At 36.6% G+C, this 26371-nt stretch overlaps 1 protein-coding gene and 1 long non-coding RNA gene across 3 annotated transcripts in view; one reads left to right on the forward strand and one right to left on the reverse strand.

The window, feature by feature from the left end:
* The window catches only part of LOC110679629, a 427025-nt gene that overhangs the window by 351315 nt on the left and 49339 nt on the right, over nt 1–26371 (reverse strand). The window lies entirely within an intron of this gene.
* Nucleotides 1210–3294, forward strand: LOC5563973 (glucose dehydrogenase [FAD, quinone]). Its single transcript, XM_001648256.2, has 3 exons — nt 1210–1371; nt 1450–1668; nt 1732–3294. The coding sequence occupies exons 1-3, from the start codon at nt 1224–1226 to the stop codon at nt 3228–3230; spliced, it is 1866 nt and encodes a 621-aa protein (XP_001648306.2). The 5' UTR covers nt 1210–1223; the 3' UTR covers nt 3231–3294.

The raw sequence follows: 26371 nt of genomic DNA on the forward strand, positions 1-26371 counted from the left end.
TTTCTAAAATGTTCTCTTGGTTGAGTATGCTTTTGAAATCCTGAGTAGTTTGATATTCAATTGGGCTAGTGAGTCCTAAATTGAAATTGCGCATGCTTTCGAACTGCGTAGCAAGTTTTTGAGTCCTGAGGTTTTTCAAAATTTTAGAAGAATTCCAAAAGGGCTTAAAGCCAGGATCCAATTGAAAAATTTTATTTTCAAAATGTTTGTTTCTTAATTGAATAAAGCCTTTTTCTATTTCTTTTCGCAGATCCTGCCATATAATTTTCATAGCAAGATTGCGAGTGCGTAGAAATTGCCTACTCCTCACGATTTTAAAATGGATCAAGGGTTTAAGATCATCCGTCTATAATCACAGATTCGAATTTTACTTCACATTTACAATGCCCCTTGCTTCAACAATGCCAAGTCTTTGCAAACAAAACAAATGTTAACATCAGGATTACTATCGATGTTTGTTTCATATGTATTCTAGTTGCCTCATAAATAATTCAAAGTGGTGCTGATAGGATTGGAAATCGTTTGAATTTGAAATGTAACAGGAACAGAATCAAAACAGTAAAAAAAACTGATCCCTTGGCTGTAATTTTAGCCTGCATGAGCAGACTAGTTCAATAAAAATTTGATTAACCTTTTTTCCTTTTTATAATATTTCAAAAATCATAAAAACTGAGTGTGCTTGTCATTTGATTACCCCTGATACTACGCCAATGATGTTCAAATCGTTAGTCTGTAAGAAAATTGCACATTTATAAATAGATCACCTAACAATCAATACTCAATGTGTTAATTAAAATAGCCTATAAATCGAGCTGCTTTACGCAGAGCTTCCAAGGAAAACCAAACTACTATTAGTGTTTTTTTTAACAGTAGAGCAAAACACCAGAATAATAAGGTCCAGTATACACTCAAGTAGAACGAGCTTAACATTCATGGCTACTAACGGTAAAGATGGACTCGTTCCTCTAGTTTTCAAGAAGATATTCACGCATTCTCACCTATCCCACCTCGCACAAGATAAATAAACACTGACCATCCTCAATTTCTTCTACCATGCGGAGGCAAAGGAACGAAAAAGAAGAAAGAACGCATTTTAATTACATTGGCCGTTCACCTGAGCTTAAAAACTCTGATCAACTTGCGAAAAAACAAGACGGAAAACGGATTTCATGATATAAATTAAGGAAACAAGCAAGAATGGTCGCCAGTCGCGATTTGGAACGATGCAGAACGCATCGGCAATCAGCATTTTAGCCGGATCAACTGTCTTGTTGGGAGTGTTCGTTGTTTTTGGTGTTGAAGGCATATACGCTTGGAATTTTGACGAATATGATAGATATCAGACGAGTGGAAGAGAAGACAAAATTAAAAGTGCGTTCGAATTGGCATTGGATGAATGATATCTGGTTTAGATAAGAAGTGACATTAAAAGAGTGAAAATTGTTTTAGATGTTCAGAAGGAGTATGACTTTATCATCGTCGGAGGTGGAAATGCTGGTGCTGTTTTAGCGAATCGATTATCGGAAATTTCACAATGGAAAATCCTGTTGATAGAGGCTGGAGGAGAAGACAACTTTCTATCGGATATTCCTCTATTTGCGGCATATCTTCAATCGACAGCGCTCAATTGGAATTTTTCAGCCGAGAAGCAAGAAGGCACTTGTTTAGGTTAGTGGTCTTAAAATGTGTGAAATATGTGTGGCTTCTAAATGAAATACTTATCGATTCTAGGGATGGAAAATGAGAGGTGTCCTGCACCAAGAGGAAAGGGGTTAGGTGGAAGCACAATTTTAAACTATATGATATATAATCGAGGAAACCGAGCAGACTTCGACAATTGGGCGGCAGCTGGAAACGAGGGGTGGTCGTATAAGGATGTGCTTCCTTACTTTATGAAGTCTGAGAGGGCGACATTTCAGGACACTAACAAAATTCCGAAGCACGGAAGAGGCGGGCCAGTGAATGTTGAATATGTGCCATACCGAACACCACTAGTGCATGCGTTCGTCAAAGCCAACGAAGAGCTTGGTCGAAAGATAATGGATTATAATGGTGACTCCCAACTCGGCGTTGATTATCTACAGGCCACAACTAAACGTGGAAAGCGAGTAACTTCCGCTTCAGCATATCTTGACCCGATTCGTATAAGGAAAAATTTGCATATTCTTACAAATGCACGAGCAACAAGGATCCTGATTCAACCAAAGACGAAAACTGCGAAAGGTGTTGAATTTCTATGGCGAAAACAAAAGTATAAAGTGCGTGCAAAAAAAGAGGTTTTACTTTCAGCAGGGACACTTCAATCGCCTCAGCTGTTGATGTTATCCGGTATTGGACCTCGGAAACATTTGGAAGAACTTAACATTCCGGTTTTAGTCGACTCACCAGTTGGTAAAACTATGTATGATCATCTATGTCTTATAGCTCTTACGTTTTCCACCAATACAAGCATGGCGTCGTTCGACACTGATCGAATCAAAATTCCAGAGATACTCGACTACAAACTTGGAAGCGGAGTACTCACTGTCCCGGGAGCATTAGAAGCGTTAGCATTTATTAGAACAGAACATTCCACTGAACCTCGTGATGTTCCGAATATAGAACTATTGTTCCTTGGTGGTACTGCAGTATCTGACTACGGAACGGGTTCTGTTCGAGGATTTTCGTGGAAACAAAATATCTACGACACAGTGTTCAAACCAACTGTAGGAAAGGATCAGTTCACGATCGCAGTTATGTTATTTCATCCTAAGTCAAGTGGGTACGTTCGACTCAAGGATAACAATCCACTTCATTGGCCATTAATATATAATAATTTTCTAACCGAACGAGAGGATTTGGACACAATGGTGGTAGGAATCAAGGAAGCGTTACGCCTAATTGAAACACCAGCCATGAAAGCCATAGGAGCACGTATCAATGACATTCCCATACCTACATGTGCTACACATGCGTTCGCCTCCGATGCCTATTGGGAGTGCTTGATACGATCTCTCGCCAGTTCACTACATCATCAAGTGGGTACCTGCAGAATGGGCCCGGCAGATGACTCACAAGCTGTGGTATCACCAACGCTTCAAGTACATGGAATCAAGAATTTAAGGGTGGTAGATGCTAGTGTTATGCCCACCATACCAGCAGGTCACACACAAGCTCCAGTTTATATGATAGCAGAAAAAGCAGCCGACATGACAAAGGATTACTGGAATTGGGGAGTAGAATACGAATAAGATCTCAACTGTATGCAGGTATTTTTTACGAATGAATAAGCTTTAATAAATTAAATTAATCTTAGTTGACCTTTCGATGGAAAGAAATTGTTCTGTTATAATAAGACAATGGAAAATTTTCGGTAGAATAATAAAGTGGAAGAAGCACAGGAATTAGGATAGTCATGGACCGGTTTCAAATCTTTGAATCACGCGTCTTTTCACGTTGGTTATATCAGGGCTAATAGCGGTCAAGCATCAAAATAATAGTGACTTTGATAACTCAAAATCAAAACAGTAATCGAAAAGTGCCTTCAAATCCATAAGTATTTATCCAATAAAAATGCCTGGGAACGAAAATGGATATAAAGATGAAATGAATTACAGTTAGCATAATTTACATATTCTCGGCAGTCTAAGCCTATGCCGCGCTTCTTTTGTAGTTTTCTCGGACATCAGCAGACAAATTACGTGTTTGTCTCTTTACATTTATGCGCTGCTCAATCCTCTATCGATTTACACCGACAGACTTGTTAGAAGCTTTATAAAACCGTTTTTACAACGCTTCGTGCACCTCTTGTCAGTGTGACTTTTGTCGGCAGCTTCATTCTATTCAAAATCTGTTCAGCAGCTCCAAATCAGTTGCATTTTGAGGCGTGTTCATTTGAACTGATGACATCTCTGTCGAAATTGTTCGTTCAGTTTCGGAAATTTCGTCAGAACAAAGAATCATCTGTATGTTGGTCATTGGTGTGATTTGATAGAAAAACACGGCTCAGTGTAGGTAGGCTGGTACAATACTGGGGGAGCCATAACGATGCGATGCAAATGCGACCCATGCATCATAGCTCTGCAACCGTCGGCATTGAGGAATTCTGACCTGCCACTCCGCGCAGTTAGGTTAAGCTACCACAGAGCAAGAATCTCCCGTCAAACAGCCACGTTTCGTAAGTGCCTGCTAGTACCCCGGATTTCTGATCCAGCACTGGGCGTAGTCGGATCAAGTTGGACCCACAACAAGAAACTACTCGAGGTGTCACTAGAGCACACGAAAGAAGCCACATCGCAGTTGAAGATGCATCATTCCATCGAACTGTAGCATCAAACCAACCATTCGCATTTGCATGCAGTATTGTACCAGCCTACCTACACTCAGCCGTGTTTTACATGAACGTCGGCTATTGTGGAGCTATGGCTCCTTCTGCTTATTACCTGGCTCTATTCTGCTTATTACTAAAAAGCAGATCGTTAATACCGTTCAACGCGTAATCGACTATTTTTACGCGAAACAAAATTCTTCATTCTGTAAATCAAACATTTTTCCTCTTTTGAATGCCGGCATTGAAGAGATTAAATTAAAAACAATTAAACAACAAATGCTCTGGCTCCATCGCTTTTCAAGCGAATCCTGATGACCTAATACCCCTCCCAACTTCCAACTCCGTAGCTGAGAGAGACTCGCGAAGAGGAAAAATATCAACGTCATATGCAGCCCAGATTCCCCTCTCACGAAACGTCAAATGCAGCCACCGTTTTTATGGCTGAAAAAGTGAAAAGTATTGTGTTCAAAGTAAATTATTATTGGAAACCTCAGTCAGCGGAGCAGTTTTTTCCAAAGTTGCTGATAAATCTAAGCAGAAGATTAATTATTTTTAATGTCTGCTACGTTTGCTGGCATGAAATTTCACTCAAACGGCTATTTATGATTCGATGTGATGCAAACTCAATCATTTTTTGCTCAGAGGTTCATGTGAGGATTTGAACGGCTTGCGCATAATTGGTATAAACACAAAGTGGAATAAGAAAAAACTCACAGCAATCACAGAAAAAGAAGACCGTCTTCGCGAGTCTCGTCTCAGCTCCGTAGCACTTATGAGGGTATCACTGAGTCGGAGGTCTCTCGTTAAGTAAGTGACGACTACAGCAACATTCCCTCCCCCAATCCCAAGTTACGGTAAAGATGGGCGTTGCCGGGAATAGCAATATTCATGATTTTGGTATTCTTGTTTAAGATTGAATCAAGGCTTATTCTCTAGCCTTGTTTCTAAAGGCATTCTAGATAAGATTATCAAAAGAGAAAATATGAATATTGTTGGTATTCAATCAACGAAGTATACCGAAAGATGGTTGTTTGTACTTTATGCCGCTGGCGCCAATTCCTAGCATTAAAGGACGATGTAACCAGTCGTTACCCTATTATAAATCCGGTCAACTCAATACAATTTCGCAATTATTAGCATTAACATCGACTCAAAACAGGAACATTCATGATGCTATATCTCGAGAAGCTAATGAATAAGGTGAATTCTTTATCGAAGCTGTTCGGCAGATCAAGGACATTCGGAAATCAAATAGTTTGGCTCGCATTTTTCCTACATGTGGCGTTAGTGAGCATGTTAAATTGCGCATATTAAGTATGTTCTATCTTGTCATCCACATGAGATAGAAAGTTCCAGTCTAAGGCAAAGTTGTTCAGAAAGTCAAGGATATCGGGAGGACAGATAATTTGGTTCAAAATTTTGCCGCTAGGTGGCGCTAATGAGCATATTAGAATAAGCATCTATCACATCATCCAGAAAGGATAGAAAGTTCGAGTCTTCGACAAAGTTGTTCAGAAGATCTGAACATCTGAATTTCAAACAGTTTGGTTCGAAATTTTCCCGCTAAGTGGCACTAGTACGCATGTGAAATTGAGTGTTATAAACTAGTTTCATATGATCACAAATGAGATAACAATATCGAGTCTTCGGCAAAATTGTTCAGAAAGTCAAGGGCAGCCAAGGGTTCCTAATTTTGCCGCTAGGTGGCACTAGTAGGCATGTTTAATGAAACACATGCAACATATTCTATCTTGTAAACCAGATGAGATAGAAAGTTTGAGTACTCGGAAAATTTCTTCAGAAAGTCAAGGGCATCCGGAACACCGTTTGGTTTATAATTTTGTCGTCAGGTGGCGCTATTGATCATGTTTAAATGAGTACTTTCTACGAGTTCTGTCTTATAGTTTTGATAAGAAAGAATGTTCAAGCTTATGTCAAAGTTGTTCAGAAGATCAAGGAAATCCTAAAGGCAATTTTGTCATTAGGTGGCGGTGGTGGATATGTTTAATTGAGAATTTTTAGCTAGTTCTGTATCCTGATGAAATAGCAAGTTCGAGTATTCGGCAAAGTTGTTCAGACAGTCAAAGTAATCCGGACGGAAAACAGTTTGTTTCGTCATTCTCCCGCTGGTTGGCGCTAGTGAGCATATGAAATTTAGCATTTTGAACTTGAAAACAAAGAGGTCATCCAATTATAAACTATATATTCAGTGTTACTGCGGCCCAAGGTAGCCATGAAAACCAAAATTTACTATGGTTCTTCAACTTAATATCGAGATATGGAACATCCAGTTATGGAGGGTTGACTGTAGCTAAATGTCATTATTCTGATGAGATAGAATGGTCTTTGTCATTGGGAAGTGGAAGTGATTAAGGTCAGAATCATATCATATTCAAGCAATTTATTCACTTTATATTCAAGTGATTCATGTTGATTCACTTCATACCCAAGTGATTAATGTCTGATTCTCTTTATGTTCATGTATTTCAGGTTTGATTCAATTAATATTCCAGTAGTTCAGGTTTGGTTCTCTCCATTATTAAAAAGATCATATCAGATTCACTGTATCTTCATGTGACTCAGGACAGATTTGCTTCATATTCAATCTATTCAGGTTTGGTTCACTTAATGTTCGAGTGAATTCAAGTGATTCATGTCTAGTTCACTTCATATTCAAGTGTTACAAGTTTGATTCACTTTATGTAGTAATTCTGGTCAGATTCACTTCATTTTTAAATAATTGAGGACTGGTTCACTTCATATTCCAGTGATTCAGAATTGATTCACTTCATATTCCAATTATTTTTGTTTGATTCGCTCCATAACCAAGTGATTCATGTCAGATTTACTGCATATTCAAGTAATTCAGGTCTGATTCATTTTATGTTCAAGCGATGCAGGTCTGAATTGCTTCATATTCACCTAATTCAGGAAAAAAATACTTCATATTCAAGTGGTTCAGGTTTGATTCACCTAGAATTTAGGTCATTCAGTTTCGTTTTACAGATTTTTTCTGTAATTCAGATATGATTCACTTCATGTTCACCTCATTTTTAGTGCTGAATCACTGCATTTCCAAGTGAATCATGTTTGATTCAATTTATATTCAAGTGTTTCAGGAACGATTGGCTTCATTTTCTAGAGATTCATGGCTGATTTTCTTCATATTAGACGAAATTATAACTAATTCACTTCATCTCTGAGTGATTCAGGTCTGATTCATTCAATTTACAAATGATTTATGTCTGATTTATAGTTAAATTCAATTATTTTTTTCATTGATTCTGGTCTGATTTGCTTCATATAGGGCAATTCGCCTAATGTTGAACGGCTTAACATGTCGCCTATTGTTGAACAGTCGGTGTATTCCTTATGGCGTGTTCAACAATTAGCGAGCATTTTGACCGTTCAATAATTAGCGATTTACCCTATAGGGAATTCAGGACTGATTCACTTCAAATACTTCACGATCGCAAATTCAATTGCTTGTTGTGCTTTTGGACATATTCATAGAAGAGTTCGAGGAATGTTGGGTGATGATTTTCAAAAAATTCGTGGATAAATTTCAGAAGATTCTGGTGGAATTCCTGGCTGAATCAAAAGAGGAATTTCTTGTAGCAGAATCATATAAAATTCAAGTTTTTTTTCTCTTTATGATAGCTCATGGTATCACTGATTCGCAACAAACTCAAGACAAACTGAATCAGATGAGAGTTGTACATTAGTAATTAGAAAACAATGCTCTGTATATGAAAAAAAATAGAAGAAACGCGTTATGGTTATAAACATAGTCGATTATAAAAATAGTCATGAGAAAAAAGGTTATGAAGTCAGCGGAAGAATGTTAACTCATTTGTTCAAATTTCTAGTGAAATTCCTGATTTTTTTTCTAGAAAAAAACACTGAAAGTATTCTTAATAAACTCTTGAATTTAGTTTAACCGTTTATGAAAAATTATTTGAATTATGTTTGGTTCGAATTTCTGAGTCTAAGGCAGTTTTTAAGCTTTTTTCAGAAGGTAGATAAAAGGGTTGCATTCGTTCAGAATTTCATTCAAACATTCGCCCTAGTTCTCATCAGAAAAAATAATACCTCGACAGAAATGAGGAATCTACATGAAACTTTCCAGAACGTTAGCCGTGAATCCCTACCAAATCAAATAAAGTGTACTGCCGTGAATCGCAAGTCAGTCCCATCTGTAAAAAGTAGGTATTGAGAAAATGGACTGAAAAGTTTACAAAATAATTTTCCATACGAATATTCGAAAAATTTCAGTAGATTTAAACATTTAAAAATTTGTAACTGCTACGGCTAATGAAATGTAATATGTTGTTAACAAAATGTTAATAAAAGCTTAATTTTGTTATAGAAAATTATGATAGTGTTTTCTAACACAGAACACCTAGATATAAGAAATGAATGTAATGTTTGGATTGATACTAATAAAGAATTGAAAAAAGGACCAAACCACTTAAAAGTGACTCGCTACCACCCCTGTTTCACAGACGATGCATAAAAAAACGGTGCGAGAACAAGTTCTTGTGTCAGAATGCCGAAGTTCTGCGTCACGTTGATTCCATTTTCCGAAATATGAGCCTCATTCCTGTAGCCGCTTTATCGTCCATGTTTTATCCGGTTAGGTATATATGGCTTATTTGAATATTCTGGTTTAAAAATACGCATGAGAGCGTCGAAGTTATAAATAATTCAATGGTTTTGGCGATTGAATTCAAGAGAAATCGCGCCCCCAAAATCTCGTATGAGATGTGTACTGCAGGCGTGGATGAACCGTTTACCCAGTAACCGGTGCGATCACTATTGGGTTAACAGTATTGCGATGAATTCATGCAAAAAGGCTGCAGAGGCAGTGTTTCGGTAAAAAACATGGCTACGCCCATGTCCCTCATCCCCTTAAAAGTCTATGTAGGTTATGAAAGCGGTTCATAAGCAAATATTCACACGTCAAAATTTGAAAAGCAAAAACAAAAAAATATGACCCGATTTTGTCAGGTTTCCCATTTTGTCAGCCTAAAATTCATCGAGGGGCTGACAAAATCGGGTCCCTACTGTATTTATGATAATTTTCAGATAATTATATCAAGAAAAAATAGGATTTCAATAGTAAAACCATGATCAACTAAAGTCGCAAGCTAAATCTAGCTCAATACAGCATTGGACAATACATTTGTATTTTTTTTTTATTTTCCATACAAAAAGGTCAATTTTAGAGGTATGAATCTGAGTTGTTCATAGAGCGATTTGAATGTTTTTTTTTCACTGTTCTTCAGACCTAACTTTAATTGCAATTTTTACAATCACGAGTTCAAAAGCAATAACGGTTCAAAAAGAAGATTTTTATGACAAATTTGCATAATTGCCATAACAATGAAAAATTGAAGAAATATCAAATCAAATCATTGTAAGCGAAGAACTATTTCATGTATGTATTGAAAATTACCCGAAATCCATGTGTGAACAGTTAAACTGTTATGAACAGCACACAATGTACTCAATAATGCTGCTACAGTTTAATGCGGTGTACATTTAATATACTTATCGAAACTATTAGCGTTTTATTTCTCTTGGTTACGGTTTGACAAAAAATTGCAAAATCCGCGCTCAAATATGGTTTTATCACTCCGCACAACCACAAAAGCGTGATTTATTTATTATCACTTTTGGTGCCTTCAACACAGCAATCTGTGTCGTCTCCTGTCGTTTCCTGACTTAAATTCCTATTATTCTAGCAGTAACACACTGGACTCGGAAGAGCTACCATTCTACCATGCTCACCGTAAGCTTTCGAAACAAGGTTCATCAATAGTGCGGATTATACTTGAGGTGATATACCATGCCCACGCAGTAACGGATCACCCACAGTGACGGATCACTTTGGCGTTCAACATCGTATAACTCGCTCAAAACATAAACGTTGAAGTAAAATATATTTTTCCCATGTTATACTATTTGTGTTCTACCATTTGTAATGTTAAGCAAAACATTCAACCGCTAAATAACAGTGTATTTGACAAATGTTTAGTTGGTACCACACAGCTATCATTATATGGTCGTTTTCTGTAAGAAGTGCCGTCAGCATTCATAAGCTCCCAGAGGTGGTAAAATTCAAATGTTATAGCATAGCAAGGGGCCCAGATAGCCGTAGCGGTAAACGCGCAGCTATTCAGCAAGACCAAGCTGAGGGTCGTGGGTTCGAATCCCACCGGCCGAGGATCTTTTCGGGTTGGAAATTTTCTCGACTTCCCAGGGCATAAAGTATCTTCGTACCTGCCACACGATATACGCATGCAAAAATGGTCATTGGCATAGTAAGCTCTCAGTTAATAACTGTGGAAGTGCTCATAAGAACACTAAGCTGAGAAGCCGGCTCTGTCTCAGTGGGGACGTAACGCCAGAAAGAAGAAGAAGAAGCATAGAACATGCTCGTTCGCTTCGATTTAGTATGAATTCATCTTTGGAAAACATTTTTCTTGATTGTTGATTCTAAATACCGAATATTAGCACTTCTAACAAGTGATCCATAATATGGACCAGGAAATAATGGTTGACCACGGTTATGGATCACTTCCAAATAATGTAGATTTCTGCTATTTTAAGCATTGGATTCGACATTTTCAGACAATTTCATTTTTTAGCAGACAAAAATGGGTGGAAAACTTGGTGTGGAGCGAAAACAGTTCATGTCTCAGTTACTACAATGCAGTATCACAAAAAAGTGCATTTTACCCTTGTTGACTGTTGACTGCTATTTTTTGCAGTAATATGTGGCGCATTGTTAACTTTCGTCAAATCATGCGATACAGATGCATTGAGTTCTGAGAAATTCTCTTGATTTTGCGCACTGATCCGTAATATGTCACAATTTGATCCATAATATGAAAATTGATCCATAATATGGTTTTCAGAAACCGATACAATTTTTAATTTTTATGCAATCCTATGTTAATATTACGTTCAAAACAGTTCACTAACCGAAGTTCCAATTTGAAACGATTCAATTCGTGCTTTTAAATTGCAATTTTACGTTTTCCATGTCGTTTTATTGAATTTTATAGGTTGGACACCACACTACTTTTTCCATAACTGTGGGGTCATGGTACATATATATAATAAGCTGCTATCTTTACGTACAAACGGGGACAGAGCCTGCTTATCGGCTTGATGTTCTTATGAGCACTTTCAAAGTTATTAACTGAGAACTTTCTTTGCCAATTGACTATTTTTGCATTTGTATATCGTATGGCAATCAATTCTCTACACTTTGGGAAGCCGAATACATATAAAAAACCGTCGACCGAACGAATTCGAACCCGCGACTTTCAGCATATTCTTGCTGAAAATCTATGCGTTTCCTGCTACAGTTATTTGGCCTTATAATTCAAAACTGCGACATATTATTGAATATTGATATATGATTAGGGTAAGTGTATGAGTTATGGCAACAATGGGTTCTTACTACGTCCTACATGAGATTACATGAGACTGTTGTATGGAGCGGTGGATACGAGTAACTGACACTGAAAAAACTATAGGTGGTAGTCGAAATAAGCGTATTGTCAAAAGATAAGCAATTAGGGCGGAATTAAAAAATACAATACTCAAATCTACTTTTTTGATGCTCTTCATACATAAGGATATAAGGATATAAAAACATTCCAATTAATTCAAAATGTGAAAGTATTCTAAATTTGACATATGAACAAATAAGAAACCACTGCACATTGGACCGAATCGACAATTTAGCCGGAAAAAAGTGTTATCTCTGTTCTCGTCGATTTTAGACGTTCGATGTCTTCAGAGAAGTTATTCGTAATTGAGTTTTGCATCTTTTAAGGAAAAAGTTAAATAGGGTGGCCCATATTTAAGCTAAAATTTTGACTCAAACTTTTTTGTTTGATTAAATTTGTGGCTGCGCTCTTCTGCAAACTTTTAGAAAATGTTATTAAATGTTGTTAAATAACATTTTCTAAAAGTTTGCAGAAGAGCGCAGACACAAATTTAATCAAACAAAAAAGTTTGAGTCAAAATTTTAGCTTAAATATGGGCCACCCTATTTAACTTTTTCCTTAAAAGATGCAAAACTCAATTACGAATAACTTCTCTGAAGACATCAAACGTCTAAAATCGACGAGAACAGAGATAACACTTTTTTCCGGCTAAATTGTCGATTCGGTCCAATGTGCACTGTGACCATAATTGGTAGACTGTAAATGTTTTACAGACTGACTGAAAAATATTCGCGTATCGCAAGTTTGAACCCGCGTCAAGTATAATACCTCGCTACACTACTAGTACATTAAATTTGCACATTCAAAACCGGACAGGTTAAGCGCCTGCAGATATGCAGCATTTCTTGCTGTTAAGCTACAACGCTAACACTTTGATCTGCTACCGTTTATGGGATCACTCACAGTATATTGAGGTTTCCCGCAACGTGAGCCAGATCATCTTTACATGGTGCGTTATAGCGTAGGATCTACAGTCATCTTTGTAAGTATTGTAAGGCCTGTATCGAAAAATAATAAGCAACATCCAAGATGCTTGTTCTCCAAGATTTTTTTTTTTGTGCTGATATTTCTGGCAAATCTTTGATATAACATATGATAGGACAATAAGTTTCTTAAAAAGACTAGTTGTGTTAAAACAGATCAAAATTTACTTACCATCTTAATTTTAAATTTGCATAAAATGCTACATTGAAACCTTTCCGAGCAATTTATTAATTAACTGCAAACAGATATTATATGCATTTCCAGTTAATAAAGCATCTGAAAATTAGCAATTAATAATTATACTTCAAAAATCACAAAAAAAAATCAAAACTCCAACAGAAGGTTCCAGAATACGTAATACGCCATATTTAAAAAAAAACTTTGATTCATCTTTAAGGTTAAACCAAAATAGTTAATGTTTACGTGCTTTGCTCTCAATGGTTGAAATGTATGCTAAGAATCATGTCTAATTTAAACATTTTATTTATGTTTTGCGGTCGTTTTTGACATAAATGCATGGAGTAGTTAAAGAGGAGTACATTAAAAATAGAACTTTCTTCATTTTTTGTTATTGAATTAACAAGTTTTTAATACTATTATTTTGCCACATGAATGAAAACATATGTCAAGGTATATAAGCGTAATTATTTGAAAAATAAACTTTGAACCGTTTTGCATTTTGTAACTTTCTGAGATGTGGGCAAAATTGTTATAATTGAATATGATTTAAATTTTGATATTTCATCCATTTGAAAACGCCTTGTTTTTGGTGACTTTTGCCAGTAATTTTGAGTTTCAAAGTTGTTTGAAACGTCAATAAATATATAAGTTTCGAAACTGTGTGGTCATTTGTAAATCTAAAATTTGCTTACTAGAAACGATGTCTTGACACAATGGTCTAAAACTGGCCAAGGGTAAAAAAATGAAGCCAGCAAACTTGTTTTCTGTATTTATTCAGGCTTTCTTCAGTACTAAATATGAACTACCCAGAGTTATAGATCGATTGTTGCATATTTCGTTTTTTTTTACATTATGTGAAATGTAGAAAGGTCAGCCTAAATTGACCCTATTATTATTTTCGAAATAAGTGGATATTGCTCTTCCGGTACCGCTTTTGCTGAACCAAATCTCAACCAAATATAGCACAACCGGTCTGAATCGCCTTATTATTTGCTTTGAAGGTGTTGTGACTCATATTTGACTTTTTTATCAATTTAGAATGTCAATAAGTGTGTAAGATGAATTCTTGAATTCTTTTGCAATTTTTCAATTCTTGTGTGAAAATTCTTCTTAGGAAACGCTCTAAAATGATCATTTATGCCTCAATATGTGACAAATATTTTAAAGTATTGGATGTACTATGGCTCTATTTGTGATTTCTTGCGACAATATATGAAAATTTATGTTTTGAAAATAGTGAGCCATCAGATCATTAAACTTGTTTTAAAAATCGCATATTTTTGTCAACAACAGTTGACAAATAATTTGAAAAATGACGAAGAGTTTGCCTACGATATTCCTTTTTTAAATTAGTATACAAATGATAAAGTTTCAATAACGTGTGATGTTGGCATAATTCTATAATAAAAACATAAACTTGTTTTAAACCAGTTCTGTCAAATGTACCGAAATTATCGAATCTGATTTGTTCGTTTTAGAGACCCTTTTCCATCAAATAGCCTTCAAAAATTATGTTTTGTAAATGAATTAGGATTTTTAAACGTTATCAAGCCATTTCATGACATACAAACACTATGCCAATTTTACTTATGTAGAAGATTGTGCAAAGACATTTCTCAGTCAACATTTTTGTAGATTCAACTCTTGTTATACATCATTTATATCAATCAAAGGTCGAAACTACGATGCCACAAAACTGTGATGTAGATTGGATTCAGATTCCGGCACCTAGTCACAACATTACCAAACGACTTATGGAAGTGATGTGACTATTTGTCAAGATAAATGCATGCTTCCTATACAGCGACATTTGGTTTGTTATTTCTGGTTATGGTGGGTATTAGCAGATACTAAGCTTGGGTGGCAAGTTTTGCTAGATTACTGCGATTTCATTTGATCTGTCAGTTTAGACAATTTGACGCGATTCTAAATTGCACTATTTACGACATGTTTTGTTGTCAACACCGATTGTCGGTTATGAATCGTATTGGAGAATTATATACAAGTTGTGTTGACATTAATTATGTTTAGTTTGGTATATTGTGCGATTCTGATTTTTGACGTACGTATATGTGATTTTAGACGCTCATTCTTATACGATACGTGGTTCACTGGGTCCTTAACAATGTTTGAACTGAACATATATCCGCAAGAAAAACTATCAGTGATTCCGTTTTATAATAACCATTAATTCAACATTTGTTTTTGAAATTTGTGACTATCTAGAAGGTGCCCAGATAGCCGTAACGGTAAACGCGCAGCACTCAGAAAGACCAATCTGAGGGTTGAGGGTTGGAATCCCACCGGTCAAGAAGCTTTTCGTTAATGAACTGTTCTGGACTTCCCTGAGCATAGAGTAGATTCGTGCCTGCCACACGATATACACAAGCAAAAATGGTCAATAGGAAAGTATTAGTTAATAACTGTGGTGGTGCTCAAAAACACTTAGCTGAGAAGCAGGCTCTGACCCGGTTGGGATGTAGAGCCAGAAATACAATAATACAAGAAGATGAAGAAGAACAAGAAGAAGATCAACTTTACATAAAATCGTCAAATATTAGACGATTTGACCGACAAAAGAAACCCCATGTCGATGAGAATAACACTGCCGAGAACCTTTTTTTGATGTAATATACATTAAAAACTCATCATTTATGGGCTTTTTCGCATTTCATCGAAAATTCAAAAGGCGCTTGACTATCTTGAGCTATATGGCCAAACATATGGCTAGACTCCAGCTTACTCAAGAAAAAATAACGGGTATAGTTCTGAGAAAATCGACATTTATATAATCTGGCCTAACCTCATTTTTTGACTCTTTTTTTTTTGTTTTGAATACTTCCACAGATATTAACTGAGAGCTTACTTTGCCATGATTGACCATTTTTGCACGAGTATATCGTGTGGCAGGTACGAAGATGCTTTATGCCCTAGGAAGTCGAGAAAGTTTCCAACCCTAAAAGATCCTAGAACCGGTGGGATTCGAACCTACGACCATTTTTTTTCATTGCTTACTCTAGGAAAATAAACTCAAAATTTTGATAGTTGATAGTCACTATATGCCCGAAATTCCATTGCATTGAAAATAAACTAAAACTGAACCATTTATTTGCAAAACCCAGGTCATTGACTCATTAGATCAACAATAGTGAACTATGTAAATCAATTCTGCTGTCACCATGCAAAAAGTTGGCTACGCACGCATGAACAGACTGTGCTGAATTTCTTCCCATTTTCATACCACCCAAATCTCTTCTATAAGAGCGACACAATCCGACATAGTTTATTTTCCGCTGTTAGAGTTTATAATTAAGCAACCCATTCGCAGAGCAGAAGCTACCACCGACATGCGAGCAATAAAAGCAATCCGTCGGGTGAATCATTCCCAAAAACAAGCCCATCTTCCAGACGACGAGAAGCTATAAAACCACATCAAGTTACATGCCACAACAATGAGCACAACACACTCCATGCTCCATACCAGCTTAAGGTAGTTTATTACAGGCACCGACTTACGCTGACAGTGCACTTAAAATTTGAATACTATTCTGAAACAAAGAACGAAACGGAGGTTCCTCAATTCCAGAAAACAATCTCGATTTCGTTTATGTTTGCTCGACCAATGACAACGTTTGTGCATTACCGTACGTCTAAGTACTGGCTGTCTGAATCTGAAATCCGCTCTACTAAGGCAGGAATAACATTACTTCCAGTTGAGCATCAGAATTGCGACAATAAACAGAGAAAAAAAAGCCAAGACGCGGCCAGATTTTTCGTGGTCACTTTTGGAAATGCAAATAGACGACTTGTGGCCACATTAGGAAGCTATTACTGCCGTAGATAATGAGATACGCTCTGCTGGTTAGAGGCTATGTAATCATCTGGATCGTTAAAACGGGATCAAAATAAGAAGGTGGCAGTTTCATATGATTATTTTGTTTTTTAAACGGCCCAAATTGAATGTCGCTCAATACAGTGAAAAATATCTCGGTTCACTTGGAAATTAGACTGACACATGCTCCTTAATTTCTCTTTTTTCGGCTAATGGATGAAAAATGCTTGTGGTCTAGTTGAAGATCATACAATTGAGTCATTTTACTTCAAAAAAAAAAACACCGCAGCTTTTCCTCAGGTTATTGTTCTAGGACTAATTTAGTGGTAACGAAAGCATTTATTGGGAAGGGTTACTTCGCATACCTGTAGGTGTAAAATAGATCCATTTGCGTTCCTTATAAGCAGTTTCTTCACCACCGCCTAATGCGCCAAACACAATGTGAACGGCAGCACGGTACAACGGCAAGTCCATCTTGATCTACACTTTACTTGTCGAATGCATGTTGAACCTGATTGAGTCGACATTGATCAAAACATTTACATGCCATTCGTTTCGCCGTTCTTGCCGTAATTCCGTTGCATTGTGTTTGACCCTTAAGCCTTAAACCTAGTTTTACTATATGGATAAACGTGGTTTACATCTTTAGCGAAGGTGAAGAAATAGGCCCTTAGTCTCTTGTCCAGTAACTTATATCCCTACCTCCCCACGGTGCCACATTGGATCCCGACAAACTATAGGAACCCCAACCCCATTGGGACCTTGGTCGTATGCTGACAGGGAAGGAGGGCTCTTCTTCTTCGGAGAGAAACAGAGTCTGTTCTCCACGTTAGAAGCGGCTGATCATCGGCCTAGTGAAAGCAAGGAACCAGCCCCATAAATGTCGAGTTCAGAATGGGTACCACATCTAGTACTGCATTTGGTCCCCCTTGCCCAAGTTTGACAGTTCGCAGCACACTTTTCACGGTATTCTATATATTGCTCTATTACTTTATGAGCCATAATATTTTGGAGCACTGCAAGGAAGATGAAGGTCTTTATTTCGTCTTTGATGGGACTCTAAACAATGCTGTGTACGATGGTCCTCCGGCGAGGCTTAAAGCCAACCGTAAAAATATCGGTACAGGAAAAGCATACAATGTAAACTCGTACCGCAACAATCGGTCTAAACCCATGCATCGAAAACGGACTAACGATTGGATACTCGGATCATGGAACTGTAAGTCTCTCAATTTCTTAAGAAGTACCCACACTTTTATCCGACTTATTGAGGGTCCGCAAGTTCGACATCGTAGCGCTGCACGTGTTTTGCTGGAAAGGGTCGACATATAGACATGGTTGAGCCATCTTCTAGAGCTGCGGCAACAGACACGAGCTGAGCATAGCATTTATCATGATGGGCGAAATGCAGAGGCGCGTGATTGGGTGGTGGCTAATCGACAACATAATGTACAAGTTGTGGATCAAAGGTAGTTTCTTCAATATCAGCATAATCAACGGGTGCACAGCCCTCACCTGGAAAGTGACGATGATTATAAGAACGCATTCTACGCGCAACTGGAACGTGAATACAACAGCCATAACGTCAAAATTGTTATCGGAAATCTCAACGCTCAGGTTAGCCATGAGGAGGAATTTAGACCGATTATAGGGAAGTTCAGCGCTCGCCAGCTTACGGACGAAAACTGCCTTAGACTGATTGATTTCGCCGCATCCAAGAACATGGCAATACGTAGTACCTACTTCCAGCACAGGCTCCCGTATCGATACACCTGGAGATCACCACGACAGACTGAATCGCAAATCGACCACGTTTTGTTTGTTGGAAGACACTTCTCGGACATTATCGACGTCAGAACCTATGGCGGCGCAAACATTGATTCGGACCACTACCTTGTGACTGTTAAAGAGCGCCAAAGACTTTCAGTTGTGAACAACATTCGGTACCGACGCCCGCCACGGTACAATTTGGAACGACTCAACATTTAACATTTTAAAACAAGATGTCATTAGGATCGCAATTTTATGTTCTTTGGAATCTCAAACCAATCATGTACGCACCATTACTTGCGCTCGAAAATGCTTCAAACTATTAAAATCGGTTGAAAAATGGCGGAGATATTGACAAAAGTGATGTGCGTGCGGCTCAGGTGAACCCAAACTTTTGCACGATTTGCATCATACTGAGGGTTGAACCCAAACTTTTGCACGATGACTTAACTGACTGTTTCATTGATTTTGAATACTTTTCAGATTTTTCCGCCAAAATTTCATTGAGTCTCTTCAAAGAATATAAGACACATTCCACGCACATCTACGCCAGGATATCAAAAATTCACTCTGAAATATTTCCAAAGCTATGCAGAACATGAAAGACAATATGTTGAATTGTATAAAAAACATAAATTTGATTGAAAATACTGTGAAAAACATACCTAAAAAGTTATATAAAGATTATATAATTTATTGTTGAGAAATTGAGACATTAAACAACTTTTTCATAATAGCCCTGTATCATAGTTTATCAAGTGTAATATGATTGTCTTATCCGTTAACTAGAAGGGTATTAGATGACATTGTTATGTGCGGGTTGAATTTTTTCAAACAAATTATTGGTTCTTTAAAAACGTATTTTTTCAAATAGTCACATTATTATGGTGTCGCGTTACGAAAATAGCCTTATTTTTGACATTGTAAAATAAATACTTCTTATAGAACTCTTATATTTTGGATTCAATTCCTACTCGTCAAGATACGTGTTTCCATAAAAAAAGATTTAAAATCGGACCATTCTTCGAAAAGTTACACTAGGTGCAAAGTTTTGGTGTCGCGTTACGTTAATTTTCACCGTAAATTTTCAGGATGAAACTACAAATTTCAAAATGCTCGTTCTCAGCAATGCTACAGCCGATTTTCGAAATTTTTGATTTTTAGTAAATAGGAATAGTTATACTAGCTTTCAGCGTTGATGCCACCCCACTAAAACCCTCCCCGTTTTTGTGAAATGTGGGTATGTCTGTTTTCTCTTGTTTTTCTCTCAAATCTGATCAAGTAGCTCTGGTTTTTAATGCCTAGTGACCCAAATCTTATCAGACAGGTGTCGTTTAGTGCAGGAATAGTCTCTTACATGTTGTGGAATACTTGGCTTCGATGGTAAACAACGTGGTTCTCCAGCGGATAATCCGAAATATCCGTAAAAATGGTCAATTCATGAAAATAATCCAAGACAGTTTTTTTTTGGAAACTTACCAGAACTCCTTATTATAAAACGCAATAAATTATTTGAATTGTTCATGGACCTAGGTGGTCACAATAATGACCTCCGGAAGATCCGGAACATCCGTAAACATGGTCATTTCGTCAAAATCATCCTAGATCACTGCGCTGTTTTTCAAAACATATCAGAAATCAATTACTAAACATAAGGATGATTGAGATTGTTCTTGGATATAGGTGGCCATTATAAAGCTTTTGAGAGGATCTGCAGCAGCCGTAAAAAATGGTCATCTCATAAAAATCAACTTAGACACGTAGTTTTTTTTTCAAATCTTCTGGATGTCTTTTCATGACATTTATCTATGTTGACATTCATCTTTAAGTTGTATAATAATTAATTTGATTAATTTTGCAATAAACTTCGGTGATCAAGGTGGTGTTTAATTTCAATACAAATTATACTTCTTCTTCTTCCTGGCGTTACGTCCTCACTGGGACGAAACCTGCTTCTTAGTTTAGTGTTCTTATGATACTTCCACAGTTGTTAACTGAGAGCTTTCTTTGCCAAAGTTGTAATTTTCACATTCGTATATCGTGTGGCAGGTACGATGATACTCTATGCACAGGGAAGTCAAGTAAATTTGCTTTACGAAAAGATCCTGGACCGACCAGAAATCGAACCCAGACATGACTTTGCTTTATAGCCGCGGACTCTAACCACTCGGCTAAGAAATGCCCCCAATCATACGTGTATTACAAATTTTATATGTTCTATAATTATGATTTTTTACGTGTTAAAAAAACGCGCAGTGGTCTAGGATGATTTTTACGACCAGTTTTGTGGATTTTACAAAGGGAGTTGTAGTGGTCCATGGCAGCCCTGATTGGACGATTTTATAAATTGGTAATTTTTATGAATATTAACCAACCATTCTTAAAACCAGACCTGAAACCAGAGCTTTGTGCAAAAAAGAAAAAAAGAAACATAGGGAAAGTGTACCAGTTATGGCCATAGTAGTTCCCTATTTGGCCATATGTAAAATTTTAAATCTTTTTGAATGTTTTTACAACATATATCTTGTTAAATCTAACTACTACAACACACAAACTTTTTCAAAATTTGAGGACATTAAAGTAATCACCTATGGCAAAATAGGGAATCACTATGTCCATAACTGGTACATCTACCCAATTTACCTCTCACTAAAACGTGGAAGGTTTCAGAAGAATTGCGCCAACGCTTAAATCTGGTACAACTATTTCCTTTCAATGATAGCTCATAGCTATTTTATGAGTTAAAATGAATTCACAGTTTCACCTAACAATCTGATTTAATAACTCTTCTGTGCGGTAGAATTCCATGATATTTAGATCACTATTTTGAGACCATGAACGTCCTTAACAATGTTGCTAAAACATGATCCTCAAAATACTACATGGCTACGTTGAAATTTTATTGGCCCAATATCTGGTACAATTACACCCCTGTGCCACAAATTCTGTATCCTTCAGACCGCCATTAGTAAATCATAAACACTTGCACACGGTATGTCTGAACCAGCAGATCATAAAAATCGAATGTACATCGGATATTCTAATCATCTTCAAAATAGATCAAAGGAACGGTTAAAAAATTTAATACAAAAAAAGTGCAATTACCCCACTGTACAGCAGCTCTACATATTTTTCGTCCCATCATTGGGAAGCTTTTATGGTCGTCTACAAATTTGTGGAACAATATTCTCAAAATAATTTATTGAATCTTTTTATAATTTTACCCATTTATCAGATCCAGTAACTCCACTGTGTTATTGAATTTCGGGTAGTTCCGACAATCATACATGTCTACTTGTCGACTTTGCCGAAAGCATGCTTTTTAAAGTACATCGTTGAAAGGTTTACATAATTTTATTTTACAATCAAATTAAATCATTCTAACATGTATCAAAGCTCAAGATTATTCGCGCCGCCATCCGAAAGCACTGTACCGGAAACATTCTTAAAAAATCACAGAAATATCTTAACATTATTGGAAAGAATTTAGTCAAATTTATATGGTGACCACAAGTGCCATCTACGCTTTTACAAAGCACGAAATTCTCAAAAAGGTTTCACAGAAACATTAAATTAATTTTAACCAGTGTCGGATCAAATTACCCCACTGTGAGGCAGAATGTCGAATGTATTAAACAAATAACAATACTAGATATACATTTTTTCTGAAACCCGAAAGCAACATTACCGATTTTATCAATAAAAATAAAAAAATGCTTTTTGCGTAACGCGACACCATTTGCAGAACCCTGTTGGAAGATAAACGTAACGCGGCGCTCATAAAATGATATCAATGATTTCTGCAATTATTCAATATTTCCTTCCAGTTTGAAGTCACACTCTGATTCTTATCAATACATAGAAGGATTGCCTAGAACAAACCCGGATTGTAAAAATTATAGCAGAGCAGATATAGGCGATTATAGAGTGACGTTTAAAAAAGTGCATTTCAGCGATGGTGTCGCGTTACGAAAAGCAACTGCTTTCAATTACCATATATGCAGTGTTATGTTTCAAAATGAATGTCACAACATCAAATACATTTAATATGCATGATATAAAACCTGTTTAATCACATGGTCACAAGGCATATTTCCGAGAACATGCCTAATTTGATAATGAAAGTCGGTTCCTCGTGGTGTCGCGTTACGCTGGAATGTGTCATAAGATTACGATTCTATAACACTTTGATTTAAAACTTTGGTCGATCCAACGCTGAGGAAATTAGATATGATTTTTCAGTGTGTTTTTTTGAAAAAGGTCACCATTTTAAGTAAAAATTTAGTTTACAAAATTCATAAAAATGTTTTTGAAAAAATACATAAGAAGTAAGAATAACTCCTTGCCTTTCGAATGCGGTTTAAAAAGTTTCAATTGCACGGGTAATCATAGAGATATGGACAGAACACTTTTGTATGTTTTTGAGGGGGTGAACCCAAATTTTTGCACGGGAGTTTAATAAGAAAGGATTATAATAATTTTAAAGGCAAACAAAAATCCTGCCGAAGCTTCCAGATAGCATCCAATCAACTTGCTTTCCTTTATCAGTAAACTTTGAAAACAGGTTTAAACAATATAATAGTTTACATCAAGAAAAACTATATGTTTGCCAATTAACAATTCGGAATCTGCCATGGATATTTGAATTCTCTTCAAAATGGTCATACTTTTCAGGACATAGAAAAAAAATCGACAGTGTACGGCATTAAGGTTTGATTGTGAAATGAAAAACTTTAATTTTCCAATATTACTGTTAAAATATTTCAAAGTTATTTGTCAAATTATACACTTCATGTTAATCATAAGAATTCTAAATTTGGAGACTTGCTGTAAAAGCTGGTGTTCCTCAAAGCAGCATTCTGGGAATATTGTCACATCTGACTTAACTAGCTTACTACAGGGATATCATGCAGCAGATTGCAAAAAAAAATGTTTTATCCATACTTGCAATCATGGAAGATTTCTACTAATTCTTCCAAAACTCAACTCATAACATTCCCACATAAACCGAAAGCTTTTTATTTGAAATATTCCAGAAATATCTTATCACGATGGGAGGGGTTACAATAAATTAGATAGACCCTAATGGGTCATTTAGGGTGATTCAACATTTTTAAAATGATTGGGAATCATATCTCCAATATCTTCTTTACCATTCTTATCATAAAATTAAATCATAATCATATATCATAAAAATAAATCATATAGTTTGAAGAATGAGTTTTCACTAAGGGTTGATAAGATAAGTAAGTAAAGGTTGTGCATACATTACAGTACTGACGTGTTTGGAAGACTTTTCAAAATCTCCCCATAGTAATTTCCATATAAACCTACTTTGGCTTTGGGCCACCTTCAAATCATCACTGAAAAAGCTGGAAATTTCACAGAACACTATATTTATGGTATGGATGGTTAAGAAGATATGGGAGATTGAATTTTCAAACTTTTTTATATTTTGAACCGCCCTAATGACCCATACTAAATAAAAATCTAACTTTCAAGGGCATTCAAGTTTATAAAATTTCTGTCTCCACACCTCAATAGAAACTCAAAACCTTGTTCTTTAATCTTGCTGTACTAACTGGTGTAATACCAGGAAAGAGGCTCAACAGGGGATTCAAAATGGAATATTAGAAATGATTCTGAAGCTGCCACCCTGATATAGAACTAATGAATAACAAAGATTATTCAATGTTGAAACATTGAAGCTAATGTCGAATAGTTTGATCAATAATTTTGGGCAAAATCATTGCAATTTTCTTTTGCAATAATACGTGCTACATATAATTATGTTTAGTTAGGTTAAATTGATTAACGCGTTTCTCTTTCACGGTGATTTCTAATCAAGAAAACTTGAAAAACAAAAGTCGCTTTCATTATTGTATTTTAAGTCGGATGCGATATATGGAGATGAATAATGAAAGTGGTGACAAGACTTCAATATATCAGCTACCGCCAAATAAATGCATTTTTCAGTCTCCGTAAAGTATGCGAAAGTGAACAAACCAAATGACGAGGAAGATGCGAAGCTCCTTCCATCATTTTTTGCCTCTTGACCGCGGCTCCCGGGTCAAACGAAATCCTCCTCGGTCAGGCACGTGGAATAAAAAATGAACGACACTGTTCAGAGTATTCGCTTTGTAGAAAGTAAAAATGTTAACACCTTGCTACAGTATAGCGTACCGCACTACTGTTGCAGATAAACTGGGCTTTTTTTTTACTTTTATCATACACAACCCACGCATAAAAGTGCTAGACTGCTTGGCTGCTGATGGTGCAAAAAAATAACTGTCAATACCAAATCTGTCCTATAATGCGTCTTGTCGGAGTTTCAACTCGATGACATGTGATGGCGGTGACGAGATGTCCAATTTCTGTGAAGGTCGACGATAATTCGGCTAGGCACGTATGTATAATTCAATGATGTTGTTCAAGGTCGTTATATTCAATTGAGCATTATAAAAAAAACATATCCAGCGTTTGGTATCAGACGGCGTATCTGCTTTTCAGTGATCAATTTCTCTACAACCAACATGTCTCTTTGGTATATTACGCGATATTCATTCAACTTACGTTAGATTTTACAATGCAATACGAAGAAGGAAAATAAAAACTTCCTGTTCAAGTTAAAATCTATGAAGATCGATTCAGAGATACGTCTTTTTGGTACTAAACTCGAGACATATTTCATTGGAAACATCCTAATGAATTTTTCAACAATTCAATTACCGATACATGATGTGTCACAGCGGATCACTCTTGTGATTTCGAGACTATCTCTCCCTTCTTGTTCCCTTCTTCTTGCATTTTTAAATTTGTGTTGACGCCGACTCCTTGTTGGATCAAAAATTAAATCCTCATGGGGTGCATAGTAAATTTGGGCTGACTACAACGACATCTAGCACAGGACATGCTTCTCAGCTTAGTGTTCTTATAAGCATTTCCACAGTTATTATTCGAGAGCTTCATTTGCCAATTGATCATATTCTCATGTGATTATCGTATGGCAAAATACTCTATGCCCTGGGAAGTCGAGAAAATGTCCAGCCCGAAAAGACCTTACACCGGTGGGATTCGAACCCACGGCCCTCAGCTTGGTCTTGCTGAATAGCTGATATAAAAATATTAAAATAATAAATTGGGATCTTAGGTAAAACTAAAGTATTACCTGTAGCAAAAATTTGTGCTTGCGTACATCAGCGCCCTACGCTGAAAGCCTTTTTTATGTCACTTTCCTGTCATAGGCTTTCTCAATTAGCCATCTCGATATACATATGTACAGATTCTTACTCGCCGTTACTGCTCAGAGATCGGCATCAGAGAAAGCAAGAGAAGCAACACGAAGAATAGGTTTGATTGATAGGTTGAATAACTTTGTTTGAGCAGGTTTTAAAGTGGCTCCGATGAGGTGTCGTGCTGTGTGTGATGCGATAATGATTTTTAGATAGCTTTGAAAATCTTTGAGGCGTATTTTAAGGTGATTATAGAACGAAGCCACACCTCAAATTTTCAAGAGCACAGGACTTGAGAACGAAACAGCGCTCCATGTTGAAAATCTATCCCATTAGTCACCACCGGCAAGCAAGCAATTTGATTGGTTTTCAACGCGAACTGTTGACAGATTCTCTCGTCTTGTGCACTTGAGAATCCTAAGTTTGGCTTCGTTTAATAATCACCTTAAACTCAATTGAAATCCCTGGTGAAGAAGAATACAACTCGAAGACAGGTTGGAGCTCCAGTAGGCATGTTAGATGTGCAGCACATGAAATA

The sequence above is a fragment of the Aedes aegypti genome, chromosome 3, assembly GCF_002204515.2.
Source record: "Aedes aegypti strain LVP_AGWG chromosome 3, AaegL5.0 Primary Assembly, whole genome shotgun sequence".
Lineage (NCBI taxonomy): Eukaryota > Metazoa > Arthropoda > Insecta > Diptera > Culicidae > Aedes > Aedes aegypti.

Excerpts from the sequence above, each read along its gene's own strand:
- LOC5563973 (XM_001648256.2), top strand. The coding sequence starts at position 1,224 with ATGCAGAACGCATCGGCAATCAGCATTTTAGCCGGATCAACTGTCTTG. Across the intron at positions 1,372-1,449 it reads AAGAGAAGACAAAATTAAAA|ATGTTCAGAAGGAGTATGAC; the intron begins GTGCGTTCGAAT and ends AAATTGTTTTAG. Across the intron at positions 1,669-1,731 it reads GCAAGAAGGCACTTGTTTAG|GGATGGAAAATGAGAGGTGT; the intron begins GTTAGTGGTCTT and ends TATCGATTCTAG.